This window comes from Nerophis ophidion, linkage group LG22, assembly GCF_033978795.1.
Source record: "Nerophis ophidion isolate RoL-2023_Sa linkage group LG22, RoL_Noph_v1.0, whole genome shotgun sequence".
Lineage (NCBI taxonomy): Eukaryota > Metazoa > Chordata > Actinopteri > Syngnathiformes > Syngnathidae > Nerophis > Nerophis ophidion.
This window is the reverse complement of record NC_084632.1, coordinates 28,599,016-28,619,672: the sequence shown is the minus strand read 5'-3', so window position 1 is coordinate 28,619,672 and position 20,657 is coordinate 28,599,016. Positions and strand designations below refer to the sequence as shown.

General features: G+C 40.4%; 1 protein-coding gene across 3 annotated transcripts in view; it reads right to left on the bottom strand.

The window, feature by feature from the left end:
• ddah1 (dimethylarginine dimethylaminohydrolase 1) overlaps positions 1-20,657 on the bottom strand; it is a 224,864-nt gene that overhangs the window by 185,735 nt on the left and 18,472 nt on the right. The window contains exon 1 of one of the 3 annotated variants that reach the window (XM_061883647.1): positions 16,983-17,463. The exons of the other annotated variants lie outside the window; for them this stretch is intronic. Coding sequence (XP_061739631.1) covers positions 16,983-17,279 — 297 coding nt within the window. The 5' untranslated portion in view covers positions 17,280-17,463. Of the gene's footprint in view, positions 1-16,982; positions 17,464-20,657 lie in introns of those variants that run through there. 3 annotated transcript variants of the gene reach the window in all.

Below are 20,657 nucleotides of genomic sequence, written 5' to 3'. Positions count from 1 at the left end.
ATTGTCAACAAGCTTTTGAAAACCAATGCTTTAACAGCCGTGACATTAATGTTGCCACGACTACGACTCTTTCTTACCGAATGCGTTAGGTAATCGCCCCGTTCCTAAATTATATGGGCTCTATCGATAACCTCACTAAAAACTTTAACGATGCCCTGCACAACGCCATGGATAGTATAGCATCGCTAAAGCTAAAAAAGGCCCCCAAAAGGATTACCCATTGGTTCACAGAAGAAACCAGAGCTCTTAAACTATTATGTAGAAAACAGGAACGCAAATGGCGTGCGACTAAACTTAAGGTTTTTCATCAAGTATGGAGTGATGGTTTAATAACTTATAATCACGCGTTTACCTTAGCTAAAACTAATACCTACTCACCCACCTCAATAAAAAGATCCCAAATATCTGTTTGATACAGAAGCATCACTAACCTAAAATGGGACTTCTCCCACGCTCCACCCAATCGGCCGATGACTTCATGCAATTCTTTAGAAGGACATTGAGCTAATTTAAAAGAAGATTAAAGATAACATGTCCAAGCTCCAACTAGGTTCTATTAACACGGATAGAATTACACAAACTAGGGATAATGCTCTCCGAAATAATCTCTCTTTTTGAAGAAATAACACTAGAGGAACTCCTGCAACTTGTAAATGGGACACAACAAACATAGTTACTTGACGTACTTCCTAGGAAACGTATTAAGGAGCTGTTTGTACAAAGCCCGTTTCCATATGAGTTGGGAAACTGTGTTAGATGTAAATATAAACGGAATACAATGATTTGGTAATCACTTTTAACCCATATTCAGTTGAATATGCTACAAAGACAACATATTTGATGTTCAAACTGATAAACATTTTTTTTTTTGCAAATAATTGTTAACTTTAGAATTTGATGCCAGCAACACGTCACAAAGAAGTTGGGAAAGGTGGAAATAAATACTGATAAAGTGGAGGAATGCTCATCAAACACTTATTTGGAACATCCCACAGGTGTGCAGGCTAATTGGAAACAGGTGGGTGCCATTATTAAGTATAAAAACAGCTTCCCAAAAAATGCTCAGTCTTTCACAAAAAAGGATGGGGCGAGGTACACCCCTTTGTCCACAACTGCGTGAGCAAATAGTCAAACAGTTTAAGAACAACGTTTCTCAAAGTGCAATTGCAAGAAATTTAGCGATTTCGACATCTACAGTCCATAATATCATCAAAAGGTTCAGAGAATCTGGAGAAATCACTCCACGTAAGCAGCCTGGCTGGAAACCAACATTGATTGACCGTGACCTTCGATCCCTCAGACGGGACTGTATCAAAAACCGACATCAATCTCTAAAGGATATCACCACATGGGCTCAGGAACACTTAAGAAAACCACTGTCACTAAATACAGTTCGTCGCTACATCTGTAAGTGCAAGTTAAAGCTCTACTATGCAAAGCGAAAGCCATTTATCAACAACATCCAGAGAAGCCGCTAGCTTCTCTGGGCCCAAGATCATCTAAGATGGACTGATGCAAAGTGGAAAATTGTTCTGTGGACTGACGAGTCCACATTTCAAATTGTTTTTGGAAACTGTGGACGTTGTGTCCTCCGGAACAAAGAGGAAAAGAACCATCCGGATTGTTCTAGGTGCAAAGTTCAAAAGCCATCATCTGTGATGGTATGGGGGTGTATTAGCGCCCAAGGCATGGGTAACTTACAGATATGTGAAGGCACCATTAATGCTAATAGGTACATACAGGTTCTCGAGCAACATATGCTGCCATCCAAGCAACGTTATTATGGATGCTCCTGCTTATTTCAGCAAAACAATACCAAGACACGTGTTACAACAGCGTGGCTTCGTAAAAAAAGAGTGTGGGTACTTTCCTGGCCCACCTGCAGTCCAGACCTGTCTCCCATCGAAAATGTGTGGTGCATTATGAAGCGTAAAATATGACAGTGGAGACCCCGGACTGTTGAACGACTGAAGCTCTACATAAAACAAGAATGGGAAAGAATTCCACTTTCAAAGCTTCAACAATTAGTTTCCTCAGTTCCCAAACGTTTATTGAGTGTTGTTTAAAGAAAATGTGATGTAACACAGGGGTGAACATGCCCTTTCCCAACTACTTTGGCACGTGTTGCAGACATGAAATTCTACGTTAATTATTATTTGCAAAAAAAAAAATCGTTTATGAGTTTGAACATCAAATATCTTGTCTTTGTAGTGCATTCAATTGAATATGGGTTGAAAAGGATTCGCAAATAATTGTATTCCGTTTATATTTACATCTAAAACAATTTCCCAACTCATATGGAAACGTGGTTTGTAATATTAGGATCATCAGTCTTAAATATCATTAACTGATCACTTTCCTCTGGCACTGTTCCCTTAACATTCAAAACAACGGTTATTCATCCTCTTCTCAAAAAACCTAACTTTTATTTTGACCTTGTTCTAAACTGCTGGTCGGTTGTTCTAAACTGCTGGTCGGTGTCGCACCTTCTTTGTATATCGAAAATCCTCAAAAAAAATTGTTGCACAGCAGCTAAATGAACACTTAGCGCCAAACAATCTCTCTGAACCCTTTCAGGCTGGTTTCAGGGCAAATCACTCAACGGAGACAGCCTTTGCAAAAGTGACTAATGATCTATTGGTAACTATGGAAGCTGATGCGTCATCCATGTTGCTGCGACTTGATCTTACCGCTGCTTTCGATACTGTCGATCATAACATTCTATTAGAACGTATCAAAACAAGTATTGGTATGTCAGATTTAGCCTTTTGTTGGTTTTACTCCCATCTTACTGACAGGATGCAGTGCGTCTCCCATAACAACGTGACCTCGCAGTACTTTAACGTAATGTATGGAGATCCACAGGGTTCGGTTCTTGGCCCTACACTCTTCAGCATCTACAAAACCCCAAAACATTGATGTTTGCACATTGTCCATCCATCCATTTTCTACCGTTTGTCCGTTTTGGGGTGGCGGGGGGTGCTGGAACCTATCTCAGCTGCATTCAGGCGGAAAGCGCGCGCATTTTGTAAATGGTAAATAAAAACCGAATACAATGATTAGCAAATCCTTTTCAACTTATCTTCAATTGAATAGACTGCAAAGACAAGACATTTATTGTCCGAACTGAGAAACAATTTTTTTTTTGCAAATAATCATTGACTTAGTATTTAATGGCATCAACACATTGCAAAAAAGTTGGCACGGGCATTTTTACCACTCTGTTACATGGCCTTTCCTTTTAACAACACTCAGTAAACGATTGGGAACTGAGGAGACCAACCTTTGAAGCTTTTCAGGTGGATTTCTTTCCACTTCTTGCTTGATGTACAGCAAAAGTTGTTCAACAGTCCGGGGTCTCCGTTGTCGTATTTTAAGCTTTATAATGCGCCACACATTTTCAATGGGATACAGGTCTGGACCAACTAAGATACGCGCCTGTGCAATTGCACACTGCTCAAGCGTCCTCTGCGCACCGCAAATCTAGGCCACGCACAAAATCGAATAAAAACATAAGCGTATAACAGTGTGCACGTCTGCCGTCGCACACATGTATGCCACTGAATCCTCAAGGAGTTTTGGCGTTTGCTCACACAAGAAACATTGGAGGGAAAATTGGTCTGGACTACAGGCAGGCCAGTCTAGTGCCCACACTATTTTACTACGAAGCCACGCTGTTGTAACCCGTGCATTTTGTGGTTTGGCATTGTCTTGCTGAAATAAGCAAGGGCATCCATGAAAAAGACGGCGCTTAGATGGCAGCATATGTTGTTCCAAAACCTGTATGTACCTTTCAGCATTAATGGTGCCTTCACAGATGTGTAAGTTACCCATGCCTTGGGCACTAATACACCCCCATACCATCAAAGATGCTGGCTTTTGAACTTTGTGTCCCTAGCAGTTCAGATGGTTCTTTTCCTCTTTGGTCCGGAGAACATGGCGCCCACAGTTTCCAAAAACAATTTGAAATGTGGACTTGTCAGACCACAGAACATTTTTCCACTTTGCATCAGTTCATCTTAGATGAGCTCGGGCCCATCGAAGCCAGCGGCGTTTCTGGGTGTTGTTGATAAATGGCTTTCGCTTTGCATAGGAGAGTTTTAACTTGCACTTACAGATGTAGCGACAAACTGTTCCTGAGCCCATGTGGTGATATCCTTGACACACTGATGTCAGTTTTTGATGCAGTACCACCTTTTATTTCTTGATTACTTGTTTACTAAGGGTGTAACGGTACACAAACATTTCGGTTCGGTACGTACCTCGGTTTAGAGGTCACGGTTCGGTTAATTTTCGGTACAGTAGGAAGACAACAAAATATAAATTTTTTGGGGTTATTTATATACCAAATTCGTAAACAATGGCATAACATACATGTACACACAGGGTCCATTGCCAGGGTTAATGTGCTCAACATATATAAAATAAAAACTAAATAAGATAAGGCTCAGAATGGTTTCTTAACAAAACCTTTCTACATATAAAGGGCTTTTTTTGATTGATTGATTGATTAAGACTTTTATTAGTAGATTGCACAATACAGTACATATTCCGTACAATTGACCACTGAATGCTAACACCCCAACAAGTTTATCAACTTGTTTAAGTCGGGGTCCACCTTCATCAACACAGCCTCCATCTTTTTGTGGACATGTTCCATAAATATTGATGTTAAAGATTTCTTTTTTTGTGAAGAAATGTTTAGAATTGAGTTCATGAATCCAGATGAATCTTTTCTATTACAATCCCCAAAGAGGGCACTTTAAGTTGATGATTACTTCTATGTGTAAAAGTCTTTATTTATAATTGAATCACTTGTTTTTTTTTCAACAAGTTTTTAGTTTTTTTTATATCTTTCTTTCCAAATAGTTCAAGAAAGACCACTAAAAATGAGCAATATTTTGCACTGTTATACAATGTAATAAATCAGAAACTGATGACATAGTGCTGTATTTTACTTCTTTATCTCTTTTTTCAACCAAAAATGCTTTGCTCTGATTAGGGGGTACTTGAATTAAAAAAAATGTTCACAGGGGGTACATCACTGAAAAAAGGTTGAGAACCACTGCTGTAAATATTGCATTGAAGTATTTATTTTAAACCTGCACTGTACAACAACACATTTTTTTTACATTTTGGCAGAGACATTTGTGCAAGGCTTGAAAAAGGAGTTGGATGAAGAAGATGCTTATAATATCTCAACCCCTCTCACTCATTCCACATTTAACATAAACAATATAATACAAGAACAATACCATACAAACAAAAACAAGAAAAACTCCAGTACACTAACAATACAATAGTACCACTGTTAGTATGAGAGTAGCGTATGTGTGTGTCTGGCCCTTTAAAATGTGACAGCATGTGACGTCAGTGAGTGTATGGTCGAGCGAAGTGAGGGAGCTTAGCGCGAGTGCGGCTGGTGTTTTGTTGGATTGGCTGTGTGCAAGACCTCAATAAAGCCACGATTTGCAACTAATTGCCGGACTGTTTATTTACCCTAAAGTCCGGAACTGTGGAGACCCAAAGCCGGGCAGAGTGAAGGGTTTTGCCCCCGAGAATACATCAGCCCTGGAGGAGTGTCTCCCCTGGACACTCTTGGAGCCGGAAGCAGGAAAGGTGCAACACATGTTTGACGTGTTGTCAGAAGCAGCTGTTGAACAATCTCAACAAACCTCTGACGTCCATTGTTGTATCGCGCGGACAAAGTGTTCCCAAACGAAACATCTTAACGAGGCAAAAGGGTCTTCCAGCTCTGGATTTTACATGTTGTCCTAGCCCGGTCGCTGCTAGCATGTGTACTCATTCGGTACACCTCCGAACCGAACCGAAACCCCCGTACCGAAACGGTTCAATACAAATACACGTACTGTTACACCCCTATTGTATACATCAGTGTATATTTTTCACTAGTGGCTTCATCTAATTATAATTTCATTTTTTAAACAGGAGTGATTAAACTCACCAGTTGTGTTACAGTAAATGGGGCCTGACTCAGTTAAAAACTGGTTTGCAACAAGTTACTACTCTGCAGCGCAGAAAGAAAACAATCAAAACAAAACAAAAAACACAATAATAAATAATGTGTGCCAAAACCAAAAACAAGGTTAGTGATCATTGCAGGAACAAACATTGTTTATCCACAAACTCAAAAATGATTAGATCAAAAAATGTTTAGGAAAAGCGTAAAGTTTTTAGTGGTTCAAAATGCATGCCATTCATATTTCTTTGTTCAGCGGCGTGCAGATACACACGCACACAAGCCACGGTCCAGAAAGGTATGCTACCCCGTGCAAGGCGGACCATACGGCCCGGTATTTTACGGAGTACAGTTGCATCCAATTTACATATGTCTAGCTTGTGTCCTATTGTGTGCTTAGCTGTTGTTTAGCTGCTAGCTCCTAGTAGCCTATAGCCTACCATGTTTACCATTTGTATATTATTTCACTGAACATGCAAGAAAAGACCAACCTTGTGTGCTTATTGGAGGATATTTATTTGTTAGTTAGCTGTCAAGCTTTGTACACGCAGGACTGCTTGTATCAGACCGCTCATATTTAAGGTTTTACATGCAAGCCAATACAATCCAATTCATGTATTTTTTTTTTGCTGATATCAAACCGATTTGAGATATCAATATTGGATCTGGACAGCCTTAAAGCCCAACTGAAACCCACTACTACCCACCACGCAGTCTGATAGTTTATATATCAATGATGAAATATTAACGTTGCAACACATGCCAATACGGCCTTTTTAGTTTACTAAATTGCAATTTTAAATTTCCCGGGAGTTTCTTCTTGAAAACGTCGCGTAATGATGACGTGTACGCCTGACGTCACAGACTGTTAGGAAATATGAGCGCTGCAAAAACACACAGCTAAAAGTCGTCTGCTTTAATCGCATAATTACACAGTATTTTGGAGATCTGTGTTGCTGAATCTTTTGCAATTTGTTCAATTAATAATGGAGAAGTCAAAAGAGAAAGATGGAGTTGGGAAGCTTAAGCCTTTAGCCACACAAACACACGGTGATTCCTTGTTTATGGAGGTGAAACTTTACTATGGATCACAGCGGTCAAGCGAACATGGATCCCGACTGAATGTCAACGAGCAGGTTTCGGTGAGAAAATTATGGTAAAAAGTCGCTTCTTACCGGAGATCAGCTGAGCTTGCCCCGTCCATAAAGCTGCCGTCGACTTCCCTGAGACACTGCGTCAAGACACCCGTGGACACACACCTCCGACTATCAGGTACTGTTAAACTCACTAAAACACTAGCAACACAATAGAAAGATGAGGGATTTCCCAGAATGATCATAGTAAATGTGTCTAAAAACATCTGAATCCGTCCCAATGCAATCAAGTTTTGTTTTGTTTTTCAAATCCGTCGCTATCAATATCCTCATTTACGAATCTTTCATCCTCGCTCAAATTAATGGGGAAAATGTCATTTTCTCGGTCCAAATAGCTCTTTTTGTTGGAGGCTCACATTAAAAACAATGTGAGGATGTGAGGAGCCATCAACATGTGACGTCATCGTCTGCGACTTCCGGTAAAGGCAGGGCTTTTCTGTTAGCAACCAAAAGTTGCGAACTTTATCGTGGATGTTCTCTACCAAATCCTTTCTGCAAAAATATGGCAATATCGCGAAATGATCAAGTATGACACATAGAATGGACCTGCTATCCCCGTTTAAATAAGAAAATCTCATTTCAGTAGGCCTTTAATTTCAGCTAACCTTCAGCTCCTAAAGAAATTGAATTCTCTCCTGTAACTACTGCGCCATGTTAACTATTACTCCCAACACAGCATTAGGTCAAAGTTCGTACATAAGATTAATCATACATTATTTTATTCTTTTTTTTTTCGACCGCACTTGCTCTTTTCCCTTGCCTGCGGGTTACCTGAAAAGCAGTACTGGTTGTTATACGGTCAGTGATCAGGTCAACGCATATACAGTAAAAGTGCAAAAGTGAGTGAGTGAACTCCGATTGGTGTGCTCAGAGGCAAGTTTTGAGCACTTTGGCAAGCCATGCAAGGTAGCACATCTTGAGTATTTATACCTCCCGGCTGACCGGTGCAATGGATGCCGAGTGGATGTGGTTAATAATGGATATGGTTAAAAATGTGAGGGTCCAGACCATAATAATCACCACAATTAGGGATGTAACGATAAACAGTAATAATGAAGATTGTGGTAAACCTCCTGACGGTTAGTACTTACACTTCCTTTTTATTGTCAGTCAAATTTGAACTAAACAGTACAAATAAGAACAAAATTTTGTTTCATTAGCTCTTGGTAGTGCAGGATTTTTTTAAAAAAAAAGCAATAAGGTGCAGATATAAATAAATAGATTACTGTACAGATAAATACATTGCACTTTTTCATATGCATCCAGGATTATGGATGTATGTTATATTGTCTTTTTTTTTTTTATTCCAGCGAGTTAATCCATTTTGGGGGGAGTCGAGGGGATTATTTAATTTTGATGCGTTCAAGAGTCTTACGGCCTGAGGGAAGAAGCTGTTACAGAACCTGGAGGTTTTGCTATGGAGGCTGCGGAACCTTTTCCTAGAGTCCAGCAATGAAAACAGTCATTGGTGGGGTATGGGAGGAGTCTTTGCAGATTTTCTGAGCCCTGGTCAGGCAGCAGCTTTTCTCGATCTCCTGGATAGGAGGAAGAGGAGTCCTGATGATCTTTTCCGCGGTCCTCACCACTCTCCAGGCTCCAGTCCAGACAGAGATGCTGTTGGTCAGCAGGCCCTCAATAGTGCCTCTGTAGAATGTGGTGAGAATGGGGGGCCGTTTTGAATAAAACTTATCGAAAAACCGAGATTGGTAACTCCATTTTGATAAACTTACGGACTGACTGGTGCCAACTTGCTCAATTAAAAGCGCAGATTACAACAAGAGACTTAACTCCATTAACAAACAAAATACTCGATCTAAACTTATATAAACACATTAAGGAACTAGGTTTTATTGTGCACATTGAACCTACCAGCTGTGCTCTCTTTGTGGTTGTTCTATTCTCAGAGGAAAATGGCATCCAAGGTGTATTTTCAAGGTTCACTGAACAGAGTAGTTGGCCAGAAATAAATAATTTTCTTTTTTTCTTCTTATGCACTTTTCATTAAAAAAAAATGTTTTATGTGCTACAGTACAAACCCGCATTTAAAACACTAAAATACTGGATAAAAACAGTTGTCACCCAAAGGGGTCCCCACATCTGCGGTCCCTTCTAAAGTTTCTCGTTGTCCCTATTGGGTTGAGTTTTTTCTTGCCCCTGATGTGGGATCTGAGGATGTGCAGCCCTTTGAGACATTCATGACATGGGCTGTATAAGTAAACTTTGATTGATTATGAAAATACTATTGGGCCTGATTTACCAAAGGTTTGCGTGTTCTAAAAAACCCGATAGCACACGCAAAGCTGATGTGCAAAGTGGACAGTATCTGTTAAGTGGCCAAAATAAGGCATGCCATCCATTTTGCGTCTCGGTCTTCATTACAATGCAAAATATATGTTGATCATCAAAACGGCCACAATACCAGGGAGAAAAAAGATGTTAATATAATTATTTTGCACACGCAATGTGATTTATCAACACTCATCGCCGTTTTGTAAGCACTGTTTGTTGTTTTATTCAGTACATCTGAGAAGGATGCGCAAACCGACAGTTCCACACACAGCTACAGGATGGGTGCTACAAGGCTGGTAAAAATAAATAAAATATTAAACGTAACGTCTATTCAACAACATAATTTTAGAATTCAATAGCTGCTACAGGACCTAAGGGGCTGATTAAAATTAATTTGATGTATGTGTTTTGGTGTCATTTAACATTTTTTTATGACGTTTTTTCACATAGAATGTATTTTAATAAATGTTTCTTAATTTTTAATTGCACCCGCAGTCTTAGTCAATCGCACACAACACGCCCACTAATAGTACACGCTATTTTATAGATTGCACATGCTGCTTAGCGTGTGGTATTTAATCTGTGGATGATGCAGTGAACCTGGCCCAACACTCCATCCTGGAGCATCTAGACTCCCCAGGAACCTACGCCAGGATCCTGTTTATGGATTTCAGCTTTGCCTTCAACACCATCCTCCTTGGACTGCTACAAGACAAGCTCTACCAGCTCAGCGTGCCCGACTCCCTCGGCAGTTGGATCAATGACTTCCTGACGGACCGTAGACAGGATAAGCATCGACTGTAGCGCATCGTACATGCTGCTGAGAAGGTTATTGGTTGCAAGCTCCCATCCCTCCAGGACATGTTCTCCTCCAGGACTAAGAGCCATGTGGGTCGGATCGCAGCTGACTCTTCTCACCCTGGACACAAACTATTCTCCCCTGTCCCCTCAGGCAGGAGACTAAGGTCCATCCAGACTCACACCTCCCGCCATCTGAACATTTTTTCCCCTCGGCCATCAGGCTCATGAACAATAACAAGATCTGATAGCTCAGTTACAGCTCATTTTATTACCTATTCTGTCTATGTGTTTTATGTTGCACGATTGCACCAATAAAAATTCCTAGTTTGTGAACCCGTTCTCAAACAATGGCAATAAAAACTATTCTGATTCTGATGACCTGCGATGAGGTGGCGACTGGTCCGGGGTGTACCCCGCCTTCTGCCCGAATGCAGCTGAGATAAGCTTCAGCGACCCGACACAACCCCAGAAGAGACAAGCGGGAGAAAATGGATGGATGGATGGATTCTGATGACAATCTTTTTCCAAAACACAATATAGAATGTGAGATACACCAGGTTACTGCAAATGTTTAAACCAAATCAGTGGCCTTATGGTTACAGTGTCCGCCCTGAGACGGGGAGGCCGTAAGTTCAAACCCTGGCCGAGTCGTACCAAAGACTACAAAAAATGGGACCCATTACCTCCCTGTTTCGCACTCTGCATGAAGAGTTGGAATTGGGGGTCAAATCACCAAATGATTCTGCAGCGCGGCGCACGCTGCTGCTCACTACTCCCCTCACCTTCCAAGGGGTGATGGGGATGGGTCAAATGCAGAGGACAAATTTCACCACACCCAGTGTGTGTGTGACAATCATTGGAACTTTTAACTTAAATGTATCGTTTGTTTTCAAAACAGTTACAAAAAAGTGGGATCCAAAAATGTACTGTGGGACCCCATTTTTATGACTTGATGGGATCCAACTAGGGCTGGGCGATATATCAATATACTCGATATATCGCGGGTTTGTCTCTGTGCGAAATAGAAAATGACTACATCGTGATATTCAAGTATACGTTCTCACGCAGTTGCTTTTAGCTGCGGGCATTACACTGCATGTGTTTCCCACTCTTTGTTTTCTCTCCTTCTCACAGAGACTCAAAACAGGCGCACCTTCTTACACACGTCACGTGTGCAATGTCACACGCTCCCGCGGAGCAGAGGTAGCGACATGGTAACCTTATCTGTGATGCTATTGGTGCGGTGCGAGTGGTAATACAAGAGAAAGAAGGTGCGAATCTGGTAAAAAATGAAGGAAGAATTCATTCCCAAGAAAAACAGCGTGGGGTCCATCGTCTGGCGGTGGTTTGGCTTCAAGCGGTAAGATGCTCAATAATTATGCGGCAAAAGCGTTGTTACAAAAGGCAGCACTACTGCTAATGTAGCATCACCCGCTAGAGAGTAAGGAGTGCTTGAAACACTGCATGTCAACTTCTCCGTTCGGTGCCACACCAACAAAATGCCAAAGTAACTTATGTCCACATCAACACCGTATGAAAAAAATAGTCAACAGAAGGACATAACGTCCGCAGTAACCTACCACATAGCGCAGGACATACACTATTTGATTTCCTATTAAGCAGCTAATTTTTATTTGACTCTTTGAAATATCTTTAGTGACATCATGCACAAAAGTGCACTTTATTTGTTTTAAACTATTGCAGTGGCGTTCTGTATAAAAAGTGCACTTTAATTTAGTGTCGTTTTGATACGTCATCTTAGTGACATCATGCAAAAAGGTGCACTAGTAGCTTTTTTAAAATGTCTCAGACAATCTTGCACTTTCTGTTTTGGAAATGACATGAATGTTTGTGCCACTGCTTAAAAACTGTTTAATAAATACAGTTTTGGTAAATTGACTTAGTTGTGATTTCCCTCTCTGTGTGAACGTTTAAAATAAGCATATATTAATGCAGTATGAACAAGAATGTTTTAATGTAGACACATAGAATTATCATACTGCTGTGATTATATGCATCAAGCGTTCATTCAAGGCTAAGGCAAAATATCGAGATATGTATCGTGTATCGTGACATGGCCTAAAAATATCGAGATATTAATAAAAGTCCATATCGCCCAGCCATATGTCCAACACTAGCGCCAACACTCATGACGCATATAAAACACAAAACGTGTAAAACAGTGGGTTTTCTAGGTGTGTCTATTAATTGTACTTTTGTTTTTTTTAAATAACTGTCCCAAAAAAATGTATGTGTGTATTAAAGCCGGTTCCTAGCTCAATTCCAGCATCCGCCATCCTATTCGCTGCTGTTGTGTCCTTGGGCTCCCAGTGCCACCCACACTGGTTTAAATGTAGCTTACCACCACCAAGCTTGAATGTATGAGTATTAGGGATGATACTCGAAACCGGTTTTCCCGGTTGTTCGATAAGAAAAGAACCGAGTTCCCGGACTCGAACCCCTTTTTGATAACCGGTACCCGTTATCGATACCACTATAGTAAAGAAAAAGAGCTGGTTCTTTATTGGAATCCGTCCTGACCAGAGATCCTCCGTGAGACATCACAAGAAACGACGTCACGTAGCTCAGTCAACAGGCGCAGATAGCGAAAGCAGGAAAACAACGGACGGGAAAAAGCTCTCCAAGGTGCAATATAGTTCAAAACAAAAGACATAATCCAATGAAACACTTTACTGAGAGATTTGAGCAGGGTACAAACACACGACCAACACTTTTACGACCAACCGGAAACATAGCAAACAGGCTAGCAACGCACCTCCTTTACGGCATATCCTCCTTTTTTAACTTTTGTTTTTCTTTCCTTGTAAACAAAGCAAAATCGCACTGTACTGTATCTGTGTTGTCAGTCTAATTATAAATAATGCAGACGAGGCGTGTTGGCTGAGTTCTTGACGTTTACTGCCGGGTGACAACATGCAACAACACTTTTCGGGGCTACCGCGCATGCTCGTCACTCCCGTTGCATGCTGGGTAGTGTAGTCATTATATTCCCTAGCTCAGGGGTAGGGAACCTATGGCTCTAGAGCCAGATGCGGCTCTTCTGATGACTGCATCTGGCTCTCAGATAAATCTTAGCTGGCATTGCTTAACACGATAAGTAATTAATAATTCTGCTGGTAATGACAGTGTTAAAAATAAAGTTCAAGTTATAAAACATTCTCATGCATTTTAACCCAACCATCCGTTTTCTATTGCACCTGTTCAAGATGTCGCAATAATGGTAAGAAGTATGATATTAATGATTGGTTAACTTTAGAATAACAATGTTATTTAAAAGAATAAGAAACTTATTATACTTATAATTACTTAAAAATGCACGCATTTAGTTGTATTCAGTGTTAAAAAAAATATTATATGGCTCTCACAAAAATACATTTTTAAATATTTGGCTTTCATGGTTCTCTCAGCAAAAAAGGTTCCCGACCCCTGCCCTAGCTCATAAAGAAATAATGTTAACTCAATAAAGTGTATTTCTTTTTTTAGCTTTAACTTTTCATATTTTAGCATTGTAACCACATTTGCAAAAAAATGTTCTCTTCGTAGAATTTTCTTTTAATAAAGAAATAAAGTGCAAAAATGTCAAAGCATCATAACAAACAGTTATGTCAAATAGTAGCAGAAGTGCACTTTTTGGAGAACTGTATTATTTTCAGTTTTGTGCCCAAGGGACTGATTTTATTTAACACTATATTATTATTTATACACCTATTGTGATCACAGAGACATGTTGTTTTTGTGTTACTGTATATATTTGTTTTTCTGAAAAATCCCACTTAATATACTTTCGGTAACAACAGTCAATATTTATTTATTTTATTTTATTTTTTAGGGGGGTAACAGTCAATATTTATTAGATTTAATTGTTTTCTTATGTAACAAAAGTGAGCTTTTGTTAAACCAAATATTGTTGTTTTTTTCCATGTACAACAACCTATCTGGACTCGATAAGAGAATCGATAAGGAATCGGTTGGATAAGAGGATTCAAAAATAGTCTCGAACTCAATAATTTCTTATCAAACATCATCCCTAATGAGTATTCAATGTAAAGCAAGTCTCATTCATTCACTTATATACTTCATTTATACTGCGATAACAACAAGAATTCTGATATTTTCCTCTCGTTACATCCCTACCTACACATGGGAGAGTAAAGCATTGATAAATCCAAATCAATGCGTGACCTTTGCATTATTTACGGTCATCGACTTTTCACTTCAGCACGGCTGTCATGAGTTATGTCAACAACAAACCTGGATACATTGCCCTTTTTCTTTCAAATATATATTATCAAGTTCAAAGCAGTGGTGTGTTGTGTACTGCCCCTCAGCCCCCAAGTGCATGGGAATGTAGTGTTGCGCCACACTCAGCACAAACACCATGTGACTATAGACACGGTGTGCTTTGCCAAAGCTTTTCAATCAATAGAACAGCGAGGGCCCCATTAGAGTCGCGGTGCCAAATAAAGTGAATGTGATGTGAAATGACAGCTGCTTTCTCCCACATTGGCTTTCATCCGCACAACAAAGTCTCTCAACATCACCTTACGTAAGCAACAAAAGATGACAGACCACAAAAACCATTGACTGAATAATTATGAGTAGCAGCAAGTTGCTTAGATGCACTTATCATTTTTTGGGAACACTTTAGTATGGGGAACATATTCACCATTAATGAGTTGCTTATTAACATGCAAACTAGTAAAAAATTGGCTCTTAATTAGTCCTTATTAAGTACTTATGAATGCCGTTTTCGGCATGGCCTTATTATACAACCAGTAAGTCATTACTACCTAGGAGTTAATGACTTACTGGTTCCCAGAAGCTTGTGGATGGCTACCAAAAGCGCCTTATTGCAGTGAAACTTGCCAAAGGACATGTAACCAAATATTAACATTGCTGTACGTATACTTTTATCAGAATTATTTTTTATTGGTAACCCTATCCCTTATAAGTTCCCATAGTGTCCAAATTATTTCGACTGTCTGGCATATTGTTGCCGGATTTGTTCCTCTGAAGAGTCGACATGAACACAGCAAAGGTAAGCTATAATGAATTTATTTAAGTAACAAAAACAGGCTAAGAGCAAAAATACTAGAGCTAAGCAGAAAAGGCAAACAAAGGGAGCTAGCCTGGGAGCTCGGAAAACGAACAGAAATACTAACAACTTGGCACGAAGGCACACAACAGGGAAAACAAATCATTAGCGTGAGAGCTAGAATAAAAACAAAGGCGTAGCGTGAAAGCTAGCGACAATATAAATGCGTAGCGTGAAAGCCAACGAGAAAATACATACGAGTCGTCACTGTTGCATGAAAGCAAACTAGGATCCCAGGAAGACTGAACAGAAAAGGCTGGCTTATAAAGGATAGTGATTAACAGAACAGATGTGCGTCTTGAAACCACAACAGGTGAAAATATTACGTAGCTATGGAAACAGACTAATAACAGGAACTAAGGAGTCAAACTACCAAAATGTGATACAGAAAAGAATCAAAACACAAATAACTCTAAATTAAATCTTTGTTACTTAGAACAGTGTTTTTCAACCTTTTTTGAGCCGAGGCACATTTTTTTGCGTTGAAAAAATCCAGAGGTACACCACCCACAGAAATCGTTAAAAAACGAAACTCAGTTGACAGTAAAAAGTTGTTGTCACAATTGTTGGATATGAATTCAAACCATAACCAAGCATGCATCACAATAGCTCTTGTCTTAAAGTAAGTGTACTTTCACCACCTGTCACATCCCGCCGTGACGAATTTGGAGTTATTCGGTGTTTTCCTGTATGTAGTGTTTTAGTTCTTGTCTTGCGCTCCTAATTTGATGTTGATTGTCATGTCATGTACGGATGTACTTTGTGGACGCCTTCTGCTCCACAACGCTTTTAAGTCTTTGCTGTCGTCCAGCATTCTGTTTTTGTTTACTTTCTAGCCAGTTCAGTTTTATTTTGGTTCCGCATAGTTTTTCCTAAGCTTCAATGCCTTTTCTTAGCGGCACTCACCTTTTATTTTTGGTTTAAGCATCAGACACCTTTTTACCTGCACACTGCCTTCCGCTGTTTCCGACATCTACAAAGCAATTAGCTACCAGCTGCCACCTAGTGATATGGAAGAGTATTACACGGTTACTCCACCGAGCTCTAGGCAGCACCGACACTCAACAACAACACATCATTTGCAGACTATGAGATGGCGACTTGTCCAGGGTGTATCCCGCCTTCCGCCCGAATGCAGTTGAGATAGGCTCCAGCGACCCTGAACGGGACAAGCAGTAGGAAATTGATGGATGGATCCGATGTACTGGTTTGCAAAAAATATTTTTAACCCAAATAGCTGAAATTAGATCTTCCACGGCACACCAAACAGTGTCTCACAGCACACTAGTGTGCCGCGGCACAGTGGTTGAAAAACACTGACTTAGAATATGTTCCCCATACAAAAGTGTTACCCACTTTTTGTATAGAAACTTGAAAAATGGTGAATAAATAAATGACCCAGTTTGATAAATGTGCAGCACATTTTGTTTAACATTGAATAAAAGTGGGTTCTAGTCTTTAATCCCCTTCGTTCATTATAATACACAATCCAACTCAAACCAATGGAATCTTTCAGGTCTTAAATAATTGGGATGATTATATTGACAATCCGTCACTTCACTCCCGTGAAAGTTCCACACCAGGAAGGCACGCTGTGACATGAAAATGTTATTTTAGGTACCGGTGATTCTTGCTTTCTTACCTCCCGCCTCCTGCTCTCCGCGCCGGGTCTGGTGATGAGCGCCGTGTCCCCGCACACCACGGCGGCATCCTCCACGAACACGCAATCCGGCATCGTCTCATCCGCGGGCAGCTCCACGACCTGCAGCCCGAGCGTGGTCCTCAGGGCGTGGATGTAAGCATGGTGCTCCCTCCGAGCCTTGGCCACGTCCACCTCCGCCTGTATGCTCCGGAGCGCCTCGCCTGCCAAAGACGTCGGGATTCCCCGGACGATGGCGTGGGTGTAGTGACCAAAACCTGCCGTTAAACCTGCAGCCATGTTTCCCTCCACTTTGCTCGCTGAGATATATATATATATAAATATATTTTTGTTGTTGTTTGGGGGTCGAACCAGTCCAAAGAGCTATCAGTGGCTGCCTTGCTTATTCGCCACCTTGTCACTGAGTTGGGGTTAATTTTTAATTGAAAGTGGCTTCTTGCATCATTGAACCGCGCGCTCCCGGCTGCAGGCGATTCGCGGTGACGCGCAGCGACCGTCACGTGACAGTCACGTGACAGGCGCGCGGGAGCCAACAAGTGAGAGCCAACCTGTCACTCGACCTTTGCGTCCATCACTTTCACACTCAGTCAGCCAGGAGCCCCCCAGCAGCGTCGTAGCGACGACCCTTGCCGTGCTCCGTCTCAAACAACATAAGAGTACTGCACAACATTCAGTGGCGTTGGCTTGTTGGAAAATCTCGAAATAAACCGAATGTTCTGTCATTTTGAACTAAGCAGTCAAAATGACTCGTTTGAGTGACAGGACCAGAAGTAACAGGATTTGGGTTTTAGCATAAAATCAGCAAATGATTGGACTGTAGCAAAGGGTTCCAAAATTATTCAACCCCCACACACAATTTTGGTGTTTTAACAAGTTGGACATTTATTCTGTATTTTGTTTATAGTCATATCAAATAAAGATGTGTCAAATACACAAATGCAACTTAAATTGTAACATTGTATTTTACAAAATACCAAAAAAGGAAATTTTTCTTAATATCTCTTTTACAAAATGATTCAACTCCTTAGTTACATGCATCTTTAGTACTTAGTAGAACACCCTTTGGCAGTAATGACATCCTTCAAACGTGATTCAAAACCGGACACAAGCTTCTTGCAACCATCTACAGGTATTTTAGCCCATTCCTCTCGGGTAAAGGCCTCCAGTTCATTCATATTCTTGGGCTTGCGTGCTGCAACTGTCTTCTTCAAGTCCCACCACATGTTTTCTATAGGATTTAGGTCTGGTGACTGTGAAGGCCACTCCAGAGTCTTCCAGCCCTTCTTCTGCAACCACTCTAATGTTGATTTGGAGGTATGCTTGGGATCGTCGTCCTGTTGGAAGGTCCAACGTCTCCCAAGCCTCAGCTTCGTCACTGACTTCATGACATTTGAAGCTAATATATCTTGGTAGGAAATAGAATTCATAATGCCTTGAACGTGCTGGAGATTCCCGGTAACTGAGGCAGAGAAACAGCCCCAGAGCATGATTGACCCCCCACCATGCTTAACAGTAGGCGAGGTGTTCTTCCCTTTGTAAGCTTCATTTTTTCTCCTCCAGACATAACGTTCATTCATAGGCCCAAAGAGTTCCAGTTTTGTCTCATCACTCCATAAAACAGTTTCCCAAAACTTTTGGGGTTTGTCCAGATGATTTTTGGCATACTGGAGTCTATTTTTCCTTGTGCCTGGTAGTCAGAAGTGGGGTGCGCCTGGGAGTTCTGGCATGGAGGCCTTCATCTCGTAGTGCGCGCCTTATTGTCTGGGACGAAACCTGCGTTCCCCCCTCTGCAATGTCCTGTTGTAGTTCCTCAGCTGTTACCCGGGGGTTTTTCCACCACTGTACGCTTCAAATACTGGACAGCAGTTGCACACAGCATCCTCTTTCTACCACGCCCAGGTAGTGTTTCCACTGTGCCTTTAGCTTTAAACTTAAAAATTATGCTCCCAACTGTGTCTCTTGGAATGTGTAATGTCTTTGCTATTTTCTTATATCCATATCCTTTCTTATGAAGAGAAATTACCTCCTCTCTTGACTTCTTTGACCACTCCCTGGACTTCACCATGTTGCACATACACCATTGACCATCTACAAGAAACTGAGCGTCACAGTCTTTTTCAATCAGTTTAATTGTTGCTCGTTATTTCTAATCACATCTAGAGATGTTTTCAACACCTGATTGAAAAGACCTTATTCAAATTCTGTTCTTAAGAGTTATGATCTTCAAGGGGTTGAATAATTTTGTCAATGAGATATTAAGAGAAATTACAATGTTTGGTATGTTACAAAATATAATGTTGTAATTCAAGTTGCATTTGTCTATTTAATGCATCTTTATTTGATATGACTATTAACAAAATACGGAATAAATGTCCTATTTGCCAAAACACCAAAATTGTGTGGGGGTGAATCATTTTGATCACAACTATATATATATTTATATATATATATATATAGAGAGAGAGAGAGAGAGAGAGAGAGAGAGAGAGAGAGAGAGAGAGAAAGAGAGAGTGAGAGAGAGAGAGAGCGAGAGAGAGAGATAAATGTATATGTATAGATGTATACATATACATTTTCTACTGCTTATTCCCTTTTGGGGTCGCGGGGGGCACTGGCGCCATTCTCAGCTACAAACGGGCAGAAGGCGGTGTACACCCTGGACAAGTCGCCACCTCATCGCAGGGCCAACACAGATAGACAGACAACATTCACACTCACATTCACACACTAGGGCCAATTCAGTGTTGCCAATCAACCTATCCCCAGGTGCATGTCTTTGGAAGTGGGAGGAAGCCGGAGTACCCGGAGGGAACCCACGCATTCACGGGGAGAACATGCAAACTCCACACAGAAAGATCCCGAGCCTGGGATATGAACCCAGGACTGCAGGACCTTCGTATTGTGAGGCAGACGCACTAACCCCTCTCCCACCGTGAAGCCTGTATATATATATATATATATATATATATATATATATATATATATATATATATATATATATATACACACACACACACACATAGATATATACATAATTACATATATATATATATATATATATATATATATACACACACATATTTATATATACACAGACACATATATACATATATACATATATATATATATATATATATCTATGTGTCTACATTAAAACATTCTTGTTCAAACTGCATTAATATATGCTTATTTTAAACTTTCATGCAGAGAGGGACATCACAATTAAGTCAATTTATCAAAACTGTATTTACTGAACATTTATTAAGCAGTGGCACAAAAGAAGCTTTAAGTGCAGTTTTGTGAATGATGTCACCAAGATGACATATCAAAACAACACTAAATTAAAGTGTACTTTTTGTACAGAACGCCACTACAATAGTTAAAAACAAATAAAATGCACTTTTGTGCATGATGTCACACAAGATATTTCAATAACTGTCAAATAAAAATGAGCTGCATAATAGGTTCCTGCGGACGTTAGACTTTTTTTTCATACAGTTTTGATCTGGAAATAGTTGCTTCGGTATTTTGTTGGTGTGGAACCGGCCGGAGATGTTGACTTACAGAGTTTCAAGCACTCTGCATTCTCTCCCGGGTGACTTTTCAAATGATGCTACATTAGTAGCGCCTCTACTTTTTATAGCAACGCTTTTGCCG